This window comes from Chiloscyllium plagiosum, unplaced genomic scaffold (assembly GCF_037043375.1).
Source record: "Chiloscyllium plagiosum isolate Xiang-an unplaced genomic scaffold, Cpla_swu_hap1 HiC_scaffold_3, whole genome shotgun sequence".
NCBI classification, from domain to species: domain Eukaryota; kingdom Metazoa; phylum Chordata; class Chondrichthyes; order Orectolobiformes; family Hemiscylliidae; genus Chiloscyllium; species Chiloscyllium plagiosum.
The window spans coordinates 38,188,451-38,203,339 of record NW_028270141.1 but is presented as its reverse complement, the minus strand read 5'-3'; the positions used below and the strand labels follow the sequence as shown (position 1 = coordinate 38,203,339).

The following is a 14,889-nucleotide window of genomic DNA, read 5'->3' as shown; positions in this document are numbered from 1 at the left end:
TACTGCTAGAACATGCTCACTTGTGCTAGTGGAGGATTGGGACATTACAGATAAGTCAAGATTAAGTCAAGATGACAGCTATTGGGGATCTGTCTCCAGCAATCTTGTATGAATAGAGACGGTACCATCACACTACTGACAGATTCCAAACTATATTCATGAAAAGTTGTTTCATTGTAGGTTGTTCTGTCAAATTTCTCAATAGCATTTTCAAACGTTTATTCTGCTAAAACATTAGACTAACAAAAAAGGGAATTTGAGTTTATTTGTTAAAACACTATTGCGAATGTCCCTAATGATGTAATCTGGCTCACTGGAGGATTGATGTGTGATTAAATAGAGAAATCCCTGCCCCTGTATCAGACTTGTACTAGTCACACACTTTTAGCTTGGATACAATTCAGAATGGAGCAGCCTCCAATTATTCTGCTTGTGAAAGAGAGTTACTACCCGATTCTCTCAGCTGTTGGTGTCCCTGGTGAGTTGCTGTAATCGGCTTGTTATGAATCAGGATAAATATACTCCCTGTTCTACCTCCTTGTTCAATAATGTGATATATTTGCTGTGTGACTGTGTTGCACCTTTGATAGTTGTTGGAACTAACTCATGAATCTCTTGCTCTTGTTTTCCACCTTTCTTTAATCTGATAACCTTATAGATGTTATAATGGGCATGTTTGAGTGCAAGGGTTTTTGTTCAGTTCAGTCAACGCTCGGATGTTTGGACCATCCTGTTATTTTATTGCCCCCATAGGGGTGTAATATAAATGTGTGGGCAGTTTTCCCACATGAGAGCTTCAATAATAATTTTGCCTGACATTGCTATCTTGATAGTTGCATGGAATCGGGTAAAATGATCTCAATATTTATCTCCAAATAAAAGAGTATTACAGCACGGAAGCAGACACTTTTGACCAACCAGTTCATGTTGGACATAATCCCAAACGAAACTAGGCCCAACTAATCGCCTCCGGCCCATTTCCTTCCAAGCGTTTTCTGTTAATGCCATGATAAATATCTCTTTTAAATGTCAGAATTGTATCCACATGCACCACTTCCTCTGGATGTTAATTCCACACGTGATCTACCCTCTGTGTACCAAATTTGCCCGCAGGTCTTTTTGAAATCTCTCTCCTTGCACCTTAAAAATGTACTCCCAGTCTTGAAATTGCCCATGGAATACACCATATGGCCTTTTGAGCCTGCTCACCCAGTCAAAACGATTGTGACTGATCTTGGGTTTCAACATCCCTTTCCCACCATTCCTGACATCCCTGGATTGCCTGAGAAACCAAAGATCTATCTCTCTTAGCCGGTAATAGAACATCCACAACTTTGTGGAATATCAACTTTCATTGATTGTGAAATCCGTTAATGAAGAATGTTTTTCTAAATATTTGACCCTGCATGTGAGACTGTGTTCAGTTATCCTTTATTGCCGATTCAATGGGAATACCTTTCAGTATTGATCAATCAAGCCTCTTCATGTAAACTTCAGGGGATAATGGCGAAATTCACTCTGCCTTTCCAGTATCCATAGTATTTCACTTTTGTTTACTTTTGGTGTTTCTTGTACAAGTGCACAGAGGTCTCTCTGAAAAGTTGCAAGTTTGATGCCTTTTAAACGAGTACTCAGAGTTTCCATTGTTCTGACGAAGGTCAGTAACCTCAAACTTCCCCTCTTCATACTCCAAGTGCCACATTGTTTCCTACTCAAGGAACTTGTCTTAGTTTCTATGCAGCTTCTCTGAGTTCGATTTGTAGCTTACATTCCCACCCAGCTTTGCATTGTCAACAGACTTAGATACATTATTTTCTCCTTTTTATTGTATTCTATATATATCTGAGGTCAAAGCACTGATTCTTGTAGCACGCAACTTGGCATGGTCTGCCCAGGTAAAAATACTCCATTTATTCTTCCTTTCCCTTTTCAGGTGAGGAAATTTGAATTCAATAAATATCTGGAATGATAAAAGGCAATTGTTATTGTGATCCTCTATTTATGTTAAAATATTACCCTTGACTCAGTAAGGGCTAATTTTCCTTCCTCCTGGTTCTCCAACCGATATTAATTAGTTTAATTTCCTTACTCTTAATAGGCACTAGGATACTCCTTATTTTTGGTAAGGACATTTACATAGAAACATAGAAGGTAGGAGCAAGAGGAGGCCATTCAGCCCTTCAAGTCTACTACACCATTCATCTCAATCATGGCTGACTGTCCAACTCAGTAGGCTAATCCAGCTTTCTCTGCATAAAGTTTGTTCCCAATCACCCCAAATGCTATATCTAGCCACGCCTTGCTGGTGTCCCAGAGGTGTTCTCTGAAACGTTCTGCAAGTAGGTGGCCTGTCTCCCCAATGTAGAGGAGGCCACATCGGGTGCAGCCCCCACCCCTCCCCCCTCACTTCCCTCCAAGGCCCCAAGGGATCCTTCCATATCTGTCACAAATTCACCTGCACCTCCGGACACATCATTTACTGCATCCGCTGCACCCGCACCAACCAACCCAACCACCCTGTGGCTGAACACTTTAACTCCCCCTCCCACTCCGCCAAGGACATGCAGGTCCTTGGCCTCCTCCATCGCCAGACCATGGCAACACGACGCCTGGAGGAAGAGCACCTCATCTTCTGCCTAGGAACCCTCCAACCACAAGGGATGAATGCAGATTTCTCCAGCTTCCTCATTTCCCCTCCCCCCACCTTATCTCAGTCCCAACCCTCGGACTCAGCACCGCCTTCTTGATCTGTAATCTTCTTCCCGACCTCTCTGCCCCCCACCCCCTCTCCGACTTATCACCCTCACCTTAACCTCCTTCCACTTATCGCATTCCCAACCCCCCTCCCCCAAGTTCCTCCTCCCTATCTTTTATCTTAGCCTGCTTGGCACACCTTCCTCATTCCTGAAGAATAGCTTATGCTCGAAACGTCGATTCTCCTGCTCCTTGGATGCTGCCTGACCTGCTGCTCTTTTCCAGCAACACATTTTTCAGCTCTGACCTCCAGCATCTGCAGTCCTCACTTTCTCCTAATATTCTAAGTGTGGCCTCACCAAGGCCCTATATAACTGCAACAACACAGCCCTGTTCCTGTGCTCGAAATCTCTCACAATGATGGCTAACATACCATTTGCCTACATTGCAGCCTCTGCACCTGCATACCTACCTTCAGTGATACATGCACAAGAACAACCAGGGCCCACTGCACATTCTCCTCTCCCAATTTACAGCCATTCAGGTAGCAATCTGCCTTCTTGTTTTTGCTTCCAAAATTTATCAAAATTTTACTGCATCTGCCTTTGATTTACCCACTTACCCAACCTGTCCAAATCATGCTGAAGCATCTCTGCAAACCAGTTACAGTTCACCTTCCCATCCAACTTGGTATCATCTGCAAACTTTAAGATGTTAATTTTGTCCCTTCATCCAAATCATTAATATATATTGTGAGTAGTTGGGGTCATAGCACCAATCCCTGTGGTATCCACTAGTTATAGTCTGCCAATTTGAAAAGGACCCATTAATTCATATCCTTATTTCCTCTCTGCCAACCTGTTTTCTATCCATCCCTGTACGTTTCCCCCAATCCAATATGCTTTAATCTTGCACAATAATCTCTTATGTGGGACTTTGTCAAATGTTTTCAGAAAATTGAAATATTTTGCAATGTAATGAACCAGGCCAGATCCCCTCAAAACATATCAAGAAGGAAGCCAAGACCCTAACTTTTCTTGTATTTTTAAGCAGGTATAAATGGATATTCCAGGAGTAATGCAGCTGGCCCAATCACTCAGTTTTAGAAAAAAGCAGAATTTATTAGCAAACTACTTAATGAAACATGAACAAAACCGAATCAAATTTTTAATAACTTAACCTATCTGAAAACTCAACTGACTTTATCACAACTTAATAATGCTGTTCCAAGTACTTGCAGTGATCCCCAACAACACCACCTAGGCAAAAAAGGTAAAATCAAACACAGGTTCTTACAGGAGAGATATCAGAGAGAGAGAGAGGCAAGTGGAATAGTGTGAAGTGATTCATTTTGAAGGTCAAGTCTGAATGCAGATTACAAGATTAAAGGCAGGATTCTTGGCAGTGTGGAGGAATAGTGTGGATCTTGGGATCCACGTCCATAGATCCCTCGAAGTTACCTCCCAAATTGATAGGGATGTTAAGAAGGCGTATGGTGTGTTGGCTTTCATTAAGGGGGGATTGAGTTTAAGAGCCACGAGGTTATGCTGCAGCTCTATAAAGCCCTGGTTAGATCACACTTGAAATATTGTGTTCAGTTCTGTTGCATCATTTTCGGAAGGATGTGCAAGCTTTAGAGAGGGTGCAGAAGAGATTTACCAGGATGCTTCCTGGACTGGAGGGCATGTCTTATGAAGAAAGGTTGAGAAAGCTAGGGCTTTTTTCATTGGAGTGAAGAAGGATGAGAGGTGACTAGATAGAGTGTATGAGATGAAGAGAGGCATAGACAGAATGGATAGCCAGAGACCTTTTCCCAGGGTGGAAATGGCTTTCATGAGGAGGCATAATTTTAAGGTGATTGGAGGAAAGTTTAGGTGAGACATCAGAAGTAAGTTCTTTACACAGAGAGTGGTGGGTGTGTGGAATGCACTGCCAGCAGCAGTAGTAGAGTCAGATACATTAGAAATATTTAAGCGATTCCTGGATAGACACATGGATGATAGTAAAATGAAGAGTATGTAGGTTAATTTGATATTAGAATAGGATAAAAGCTCGGCACAACATTGGGGGCCAAAGGACTTATATCTCAACCTTTCATGTACTGTGCTGTTCTACTGTACTGTACTGGAGTACTGTAATGTACTGTACTGATCAGCATGGAGCTGTTTCTTTGACCAGCAGTCTCAAAACCTGATTGCTTGTAAAACGAAACTAAATCAAATCTTGAACTGGGAGAACTGGCCACTCGCTTTTCATTGTACAACTGTTTTAAAAAAACTTGAAAGCTTTCACAAGTAGCTATTTCAAGACATATTGGAACCTCTGCCTTTATGACCATCTCATAAACAAAAAAGGACAGAAAGATCTTGTTAAAGGAGTAGCATCATCACAACATCCACTGGGTCCCCTTTGTCAACTCTACCAGTTAAATCTTCATAGAATTCCAACAGATTTGCCAAGCATGATTTCCTCTTCATAAATCCGTGCTGATTTTATCTGATCTTGCTACTGCTTTCTAAATCTCTGCTATAAAGCCCTAGGTAATGGATTCAAGAATTCTCCCTACTACCAATGTTAGGCTTACTGGTCTATAATTCCCTGGTTTCTCTCTATCTCCCTTTTTGAATATTGGAGTAACATTAGCTACCATTGAATCTACAGGGAATCTCTCAGAGTCTGTAGAATCCTGGAAGATGACCACCAATGCATCTACTATTTCCAGAGGCAGTTCTTTAAGTACTCTGGGAAGTAGATTATCATATTCTGGGGATTTATCCACCTTCAATCCCCTCAATTTTCCCAGCACCATATCTCTACTAATATTGATCTCCCTCAGTTCTTCCCTCTCACTACATCTTGCATGCTCCAACATTTCCAGTACCTGATTTGAGTCCTGTTTTGTGAAGCCAGACCCAAGTATGCATTCAGTTGCTCAGCCATTTCTTTGTCCCCTATTAGACATTCCCCTGTTTCTGTCTGTGGGGAGCAATATTTGTCTTCATTAATCTCTTTCTCTTTATGTACCTATAGAAACCCTTCTTAATCAATCTCTTGGCCTGAGTTTAGAGTCATAGAGTCATTGAGATGTACAGCACGGAAACAGACCCTTCAGTCCAACTCATCCATGCCGACCAGTTATCCCAATCCAATTGAATCCCACCTGCCAGCACCTGACTCATACCCCTCCAAACCCTTCTATAAGACCATAAGACCATAAGACATAGGAGTGGAAGTAAGGCCATTTGGCCCATCAAGTCCACTCCGCCATTCAATCATGGCTGATGCGCATTTCAGCTCCACTTACCAGCGTTCTCCCCGTAGCCCTTAATTCCTCGAGACAACAAGAATCTATCAATCTCGGCCTTGAAGACATTTAGCGTCCCGGCTTCCACTGCACTCCGTGGCAATGCATTCCACAGGCCCACCACTCTCTGGCTGAAGAAATGCCTCCGCATTTCTGTTCTGAAATGACCCCCTCTAATTCTAAGGCTGTGTCCACGGGTCCTAGTCTCCTCGTTTAACTGAAACAATTTCCTAGCATCCACCTTTTCCAAGCCATGTATTATTTTGTATGTCTCTATTAAGTCTCCCCTTAATCTTCTAAACTCCAACGAATACAATCCCAGTATCCTCAGCCGTTCCTCATATGTTAGACCTGTCATTCCAGGGATCATCCGTGTGAATCTCCGCTGGACACGTTCCAGTGCCAGTATGTCCTTCCTGAAATGTGGGGACCAAAACTGGACACAGTACTCCAAATGGGGCCTAACCAGAGCTTTATAAAGTCTTAGTAGTACATCTCTGCTTTTATATTCCAACCCTCTTGAGATAAGAGACAAGAGACAACATTGCATTCGCTATTCATATTCATGATTCCTATTCATATACCCATCCAGATGCCTTTTAAATGTTGCAATTGTACTTGCCTCCACTACTTCCTCTGGCAGCTCATTTTCTGAATTTTAAATTGCTCCCAATCCTCAGACCTATTCTTTTTCTTGACCAATCTGTATGTTTCTTCCTTGAATTGGATACTGGTATCCCCCGCAACCCAAAAGTAGGGTGTTCCCTGGAAATCTTTCACAAGCTGAAAATAATGTAAAGAGAAGGTGTATGATTTATATGGGAAAAAGTATCGTGATTTTTCTTAAAAGCGAAAATCCTCTTCTGATTCACAAAAACAGGTACGAATGTAACTCTTTCGTAAAAGTGAAGTTGCATAAAACGAACGTTCGAAAAGCGGGGGACACCTGTACTATCTCTAATTTCCTTTGTAATCCATGGGTTGGCCCTCTTACCCATTGTACTTATGTGCCAGACTGGAATAAACAGTTGTTGTAGTTCCCCCATGTCTTCCTTAAATGTTTGTCACTGTCATCACTGCAAGTAATTCTCCCTGCAAGTAAATCTAACAAGGCCAAATGACACCTCATATCTTCATAGTTTTCTTTATTAAGATTTAGCACCTTCGTCTCCAAATCAACTATCTCATTCTCCATCTTGATAAAACATTCCATTTTATGATCAGTTATCCCCACACCTAGATTGGCTATGATTCCTTTCTCATCACACAGTACCCAGTCTATGATGGTTTGCTCTCCAATTGGCTTTTTCTATGTATCGGTCAAGATATCCATCCCATATACACTCCAAGAATTCCTCCTTTATGGCATTGTGGCTAATTTGATTTGCCCAATATATGTGCAGATTAAAATCATCCATGATCACTAATATTCCCTTATCACATGCATCTCTAATTTTCTGTTCAATGTCCTTTACTGTAAAGACAGATACAACATGTTACATTAGTATCTCTGCTGTTTGCTCATATTCATAATAATTTAAACTTTTTTTTTGCTGATGGACTAACATATAGTTCAGTGACTGTTTTCCATTTGCTATCCCTTTAATGCCATGAACAGCTGTTATTATATAATCTATTTTTTCCAATGTTCTCAAATTTTAGTGGCTTCTGCTGGAATGCAAAATACTCCCAATCCTCCATTGTGCTTTAATTCATTGCAAAATTAATATGACCTCATCCTATGCTTAGTGGAGCTGATGGTATCCTGGCGATATCATTAGATTAGAAATCCAAAACCTCAGGTCATTGTTCTGAGGACATGGGTTTCTATCACACTATGGAAGAGGGGATGTTTGAATTCAATAAATGTCCAAACTTTTAAAAAGCTAACCAAATAATGACCATGAAACCAATCTCATCCTTTAAAAAAAAATCCATCAGTTTTACTAATCTCCCTTAGATAAAGAAATCTTCTGTTATTATTGGGTCTGGCTGACATTTGACGCTATACCCACAACAAAATGATGCGTTCTGAAAGGTTTTCCAGTCAATTTGAAATGGAGGATACTTGCTGAAAGGGTGAGTAATACCCACATTCATGAATAAATAAAATAATCGTTATTAACTTCCTGAGTTAACCACGGATGGCTCTTACTGACTGAGTTTTTGACTTTCAGTAGAATGTATTCTTGTTGAATGTCTTGGATTGATTTTTTAAATGTTTATTGTTGTTTACTTGTGACAATATCTTGCTTATCATGCTACTTATAATCTGTCCTTTCTCTTTCTTACAGTGAACCTATTAACAATTGTAATTCTAGCCCAAGGAAAGTGTGGTCTTTCCAAGTGTATCTCTTTCTACATGGTAGCCATGGCAACAGCGAATCTACTGGTCTTGATCAACAATGTAATGGTATATTATATTTTGAATTATCATTTTCCACATTCATTCCTGTCTCACACTCCTGTGTGCACTTTCATTTTGTACATGACTGTTGTCAGCCTTGATTTGTCCGTTTGGTTCACTGTCACTTTCACATTTGACCGTTTTATAATTATTTGCCACCAGAAGTTGAAAGCAAAATACTGCACCAAGAGAACAGCATCTATTGTTATAACAATGTTCTCTATCCTGATCTTTATAAAGAATATTCCTGTTTGGTTTGCATATGAACATGAATATGCAATTAACAAAATGCAATGGGGCTGTCGGGGAAGTTTGGTGTTTTTCTCCTCAACTGTTGGTGTAATGTCCGTCTGGTTTCACAGCATTTGGCGTGTTTGGCTCCCATTCACCTTAATCATTTTGTTAAATTCTTTGACAGTGAGATGTGTTCTACTAGCCAATAAAGTCCGTAGAGCTCTCCGGGGTCACACACGTGAAAATGAGAGAGATTCAGAGCTGGAGAACCGAAGGAAATCCATCATTTTACTCTTCACTATATCGGGCAGTTTTATATTGTTGTGGCTCACAACAAATGTGAGCTTTGTAACAACTAAACTAACAAACACAACTTACTATCGAGGAGACCGTACATCCCCTGCGTACATCGCCACTGAGTGCGGAGCGATGATAAAATATTTGAATTCCTGCACAAACACATGTATTTATGCAGCTACCCAGAGGAATTTCAGGGAAGAGTTTAAGAAGGTTCTGAAATTTCCCTGGGCACTGATTGAAAGATTGTTGAAAAATGAAGAAAATAAATTTTATTTGAGAGACTAGAATTGCATTTCAGTCCCTAAATTTGCTGAGCCTAAATTTTTCTACTTTGGTCATTTTAAGTTTGCTTCTGAAACAATTCAGAGCTGTGTGATTATATTTGGTCATTATTTGTGGATTTCTAAGTGATAACCTGCTTAGTAGTGGCATGAACAGCTTATGCTTCTTGGAATTCTAATCAGATATGTCAATGTGCGATTTTCATTTCTTGTCAACTTTGTCTTTTCCAAGTTCCATTCCATCCTATTAAAACTTTTAAAGAAACTGAATGCCAGAAGATTGCCTTTGTGCATCACCTTGAAAGTGGTAAAGATCTCACTGATTCTTTATTATTTTTGTTTTCATTATTTCATCAATTTCATTTTGGAGTTGTGAACTGGAAAGTGTGAACTAAAGTTAACATTTGGTTTGTGAATAACAGTTTATGTTGAAAGGAAAATGTACCAAGCAACTTTAGCTTATTTGTGAGGCCAGGCCTGAGAGTTAATTGCATGTTGGCTCCTGATCAAAAGGTTCTGCAGATGCTTCATCACTCGAGAAGAGCATTACGATTAAACAGATAGCAGACATTGGTTATTAGTGAGGCCAGTACCTGGAAATTGGTTCCAGCAAGTCTGGAAAAGATCTTAAGCACAATGAGATGGCAGGTGTTGAATAGCAACTGGGAACCTGTGGTGGAAACAGTCAGTCTGTCAGTGAATAGTCAGACATCAAAATAGAAATTGCTGGAGAATCGCAGCAGGCCTGGCAGCCTCTGACAGAAGAAAGCAAAGTTAAAATCATCTTTGTTTTGTTTAAGGGCATGGTCAGATTGTAAATTGGGTTTTGGACTGTGTTTTCTGTAAAAGAAAGAATCTGGCTATTGATACTCAGCATGAAGGTTTGAAAACGCCCTGTCTAATCTCACAAGAGCATCCTTGAAAGTTCAGAGTTTAGAAAACTAACTTCTAATGATCACTGTCTTTATCTGAGGTGAATTGTAAATGTAACTCTGATCGACACCTTCATGAAATCAAACAAGAAAGCATTGCCTATGCCTGTGGAACAATGCTTCATGAAAACTACTTCAGTAATCTGGCCAGTTTTTTTAATGTTTTCCTTTATGCCTTTACAGTGATCCTTTGTCTGTCTATGTTTTGTGTGAATGGGGCTGAAATTAAAAGCTGTATTGTTTAAATATTTATTCTATTTCCTAGAGCTGTTGTTGATATTTCTAAAACAAGAATAAGTTGCCATAGTCTTATACATTCTCAATGACAGACACTGCTGGAGAAACTGAATGCCAGATGTTTTGCATCAGGCTAAATATGTTAGAGCTCTCTAACATAGACAGATTAAATGACTTCGTTATTTAATTTTGCCCTCTAACTTTTCTGTATGTTGATTAAATTGTTAAGACTTTCTTTTAAGCCACAGACTTGGTACCAAGAATTGATTATTTGAAAAGTCTTGGATTATTCAAAAAGTCTGGTTAGGAACCATTGCAGTCAATGTTGAGGGTCTTTGAAGATTTTAATTTTACTCTGTTGAGAACGCAGAGTTAGAAAGGCTGCTTTTGTTTGGCTGTCTGTCTCCATGTCATGCAATAGTGGAGGAGCTCATTGCAAGATTTTCAATGAGTCACAAAGGATAGTCCGGGAGCCACTGACAACAGTTCCAGGGTCACAGCTTAGTTGGACAGAAAGAGGGGAAGACACCTTCTTTGGAGAGTGTATTTTCAGCTGTCCTGCAGGGAAGATGTCAAAGGAACTTGGCTAACCAAGTGAGGCCAGGCCTCAAGAGGAGTCTAGAGCAGCTGATAAAGTGAGAGGGGGAGTTTCTGGATTTTGTTGGTGGGAAGCTGTGTGGGGGAGGTGGTATTGCTCAGAAGAAGCCTGAGAACATTAACATTTGTAATGTTGCTGCTGATTTAACAAAGTTATGTTGTCCTTCATTTTTTTTCAGCAAGTCCAGCTTCCAAAATGTCTGGGGTTTATCTACTTGAAGAAGCTTTTAGGTTTAAAAACAAAAATCACTTATACAATGAAAAGAGAGTGGCCAGTTCTCCCAGCTCAGCTTTACTCTGGTTTGAGCAAGTGCTTGTTGTGAAGTTGCTGGACCGAAAGAAGCCAGTCCATGCTGGTCTCCTCTCTCTCTGACATCTCTCCTGTAGGAGCCTCTGTTAAATTTTACCTTTTTTGCCAAGGTGTGTTGATGGGGATTGTTGCAAGTATTTGGAACAGCATCATTAAATTGGGATAACCTGTTGGGTTTTTGGAGAGGTTAAGTTATGGTATATTCTGCTTTCTTTTGTTTGTGTTTCATTGGGTGATGTTGCAAATAAATTCTGTTTTGTTTAAAACTGAGTGGTTGGGCCAGCGACATCGCTCCTGCGATATCTACTATACACCTGCTCAAAACAACTAGCAAAGTTTGGTCCAGGCTACTTCTTGAAATGTTTTGAGGGGGCCTGGCCAGGTGCATAACATATTTCAGTCCATGAGAGAGTGTTTTGGAATCTCCCATAAGCAGTAATTGCTTCATACAACGGAGAAGGTTAAAGCTCATGGAGAAACCAGGCATTTGTTGCAGCGAGGTGTAGGTGAAAAACTGGAGCTGTCTCTGTGAGTAAGGACTAGAGTGTAGATTCAGAGACAAGGGGAACATGAGCCCAGCACAGAAGGATGATCGGTCAATGACAGGAGCAATCATTGAGACAGTCCATGACAGAAAGGTTCTAGGCTGGATTGGTATAACTAAAAAACAAAACACTGTGTTGTTTGATGACCCACTGCGTGATTCAGATCTGAATGGAGTTGCTGTGATATCCACAGGATCTGTCCTGGATGGATTTTCTATGTGATATGCACTGTAGTGTGTTCAATCGCATCACATTACCCATGTGTTCAGATTCTGAAGTGTTACGTTGGTTCAAAACAATGGGATCTTGTGACTTTATTCTCTCAGCAAATGTATTGTTTACCTTACAAATAAAGGCTATTGGTCCCTGAAATAAAGAAGGAACTGAGGATGCTGGATACTGACCCTGAGCTTCCAGTTATGTGCCAATTCAATCCATCACTGTGTTCCCTGGCCAGCATATCTCTCTCAGATTTACTTTCGTATTCCAGTGAAGCTCAACACAAACTCGGAGGAGGATCTATCATTCTTCACTTTGGGAGCTAGCAGCCTCTCTGAACTAACATCGAGTTGAATGACTTTAATGTCTGATTCCATTCTGCTATGGTTTTGCACACCCCACAGCGGTTTCTATTATGACATGGACTCCTTTTAGCACAGGCAGCCATTCTCACATGCTCCTAGGACCTTTATAACATTGCATGCATTCAGCACAATGAATCCATTTTCTCACTCTTGGATCTTATTACAACTTATTCAGCTTTTCTTCTACCCTGGCCTGATATCCATTATCTCCTTGTTTACCTCCCCTGTTCATATTTCTCTCTCTCCCTGACCTCTGTCTCCACATATCCGCTCACCTCTACCCTTCACCTCCTCCTCCACTTCCATTTCAGCATACATACCATATTTTCCAAGCTGCTAGCAGTTCTGCTGATATGTCACTGGTTTCAAAATGTTAACTCAGTTTCCTTCCTACACATGCCGCCAGACCTGCTGAGTCTCACCAGCAATTTCTGTTTCTGTTATTGGCCCCTAATCAGATTGTAATATAACTTGGTGATCTCTTCCAGGGGAACATAATGTTGGTGGGCAGCTCTGGCATCACATCTGAATTGTTTCACATGTAACAAATTATATCTACACACATGCATAAATATTGATTGTAGACATACCTTACTTCCTAAAATTAAAGAATCCCTTCTCCTTGATATAACAACATTGTGGTCACCAATGAAGTTCCAGTTCTCATGACTTAACACATTGATAAGCTTAAAAGTTAGGCTTAATTCAGACAAATATCAATAGACTAGAGAAAACAGATCAGTTTGCATTGGTCAAGAGGAGAAAGGGAATAATAGATGAATTACATTATTTGTTGTGTTTGCTTTCACAGTTCACACACCCACAAACATCTTTGCATCCACAGCCAGGACGACAGGAGTCAGAACTTGTGTGGCTTGGTTTGCGGTGGAAGCTTAGTCACCTGCTGTGAGTGAATCTCCAACTGTACTGTGCTGGCCATAGCTTCCAATCTCATGTGAATCATAGAGTCATAGAATCATCAAGTTATCCAGCGTGGAAACAAACCCTTCAGTCCAACCAATCTGTGCCAACCAAGTTTCCCAAACTAAACTACTCCCACCTGCCTGCGCTTGGCCCATAAACCTCCTAACATTTCTTATGCATGTGCTTATCCAAATTTTTTTTTAAGCATTGTAACTGTTTCCATATCCAAAACTTCCTCTAGAAGTTCATTTCACACACAAAGCACACACTGTGTAAAAACCTGCCCATTGTGTCTTTTAAAAATGTTTCTCTCACCTTCAATACATCCCCTTAGTCTTGAAGTCCCCCACATGAGGGAAAAAAAACCTTCTGTTTACCTTATCTAAACCCGTCATAAATTTATAAACTTCTGTAAGGTCATCTTTCAGCCTCCTAAATGCAACTAAAAAGTCTCCCAGGCAATCCAGCCTCTCCTTAGAACTCAAATCTTGCATTCTAGGTAACATCCTGGTAAATCTCTTCTGATCCTCCCCAGCTGAATTATCTCCTTTCTATAACAAGGGGATCAGATATACACCGAGTACTCCAGAAGAGACCTCACCAATGTCCTGTACAAAACATTGCAACTGCTATACTCAAAGGCCTGAGTAAAATTTCTAGTTACATTCATTTTAGTTTAAAATGCTAGTCTTGGACGCACTATTCTTTCTCTCAAACTAATGTAAAATTCAATTATACACTGCGCCTCTAGGTTGTCTCACCTCTGAAGTCCATAATTAATCCTAATTCGTCATACAATAAAATGTCTGGTTTACCCTGTTCTTTGATTGAATCTAGAATGTGTAAGTACAATTAGCTCCATCAAACATGTGTAATTCTAGTGTAAATGCAAAATACCATTAGTTTTGGAGGAACATGGTAAATTTTCATGTCACTTTAGGATAGCATTAACAGCAGAAGTAATATGGTCCGCTCTCGTATCAATGGCAGATATCATGAGCTCTGGAGTAACAGAGTTAGCTCTTGTGTCAAGGTAGATTGCCACTAGTACCAGAGTTACACAGTCTCGCCAATTCAAGATTCAACTTGTACTGGAGTAAACAATTAATATTACTGCCAAAATAAGGTATAACTAGTACAGCATTGTAGATTAGATTCCCTACAGTGTGGAAACAGGCCCTTCGGCCCAACAAGTGCACACCGACCCTCTGAAGAGCAACCCACCCAGACCCATTCCCCTCTGACTAATGCACCTAACACTATGAGCAATTTAGCATGGCCAATTTAGCAGTAACATAGTGAACTCTAGCGAAAATATCTGATAGCACGTATACTGGTGGAATGTGCTCACTTTTGGTAGTAGAGGAATGGGACATTGTAGATGAGTGAACAGCAGAGTCAGGATGACAGCTTTTGGGGGATCTGTCTCCAGCAATCCTTTATCAATAGAGACAGTACCGGCACAACACTGATATTTCAATCTATATTTGTGAAACATTGTTTCATTGTAGGTTGTTCTGTCAAATTGCTCCATTGCATT

At 40.4% G+C, this 14,889-nt stretch overlaps 1 protein-coding gene across 1 annotated transcript; it reads left to right on the top strand.

Annotated features, from left to right (window-relative positions):
- Window positions 1–405: 405 nt before the first annotated feature.
- Window positions 406–9,224, top strand: LOC148150559 (putative G protein-coupled receptor 139). Its single transcript, XM_087975825.1, has 2 exons — window positions 406–478; window positions 8,293–9,224. The coding sequence occupies exons 1-2, from the start codon at window positions 406–408 to the stop codon at window positions 9,222–9,224; spliced, it is 1,005 nt and encodes a 334-aa protein (XP_087831951.1).
- The last annotated feature ends 5,665 nt before the right edge of the window (window positions 9,225–14,889 follow it).

Coding starts and splice junctions, on each gene's coding strand:
- LOC148150559 (XM_087975825.1), top strand. CDS start 406: ATGGAGCAGCCTCCAATTATTCTGCTTGTGAAAGAGAGTTACTACCCG. Junction 479..8,292: donor CTCAGCTGTTGGTGTCCCTG/GTGAGTTGCTGT, acceptor TCTTTCTTACAG/TGAACCTATTAACAATTGTA.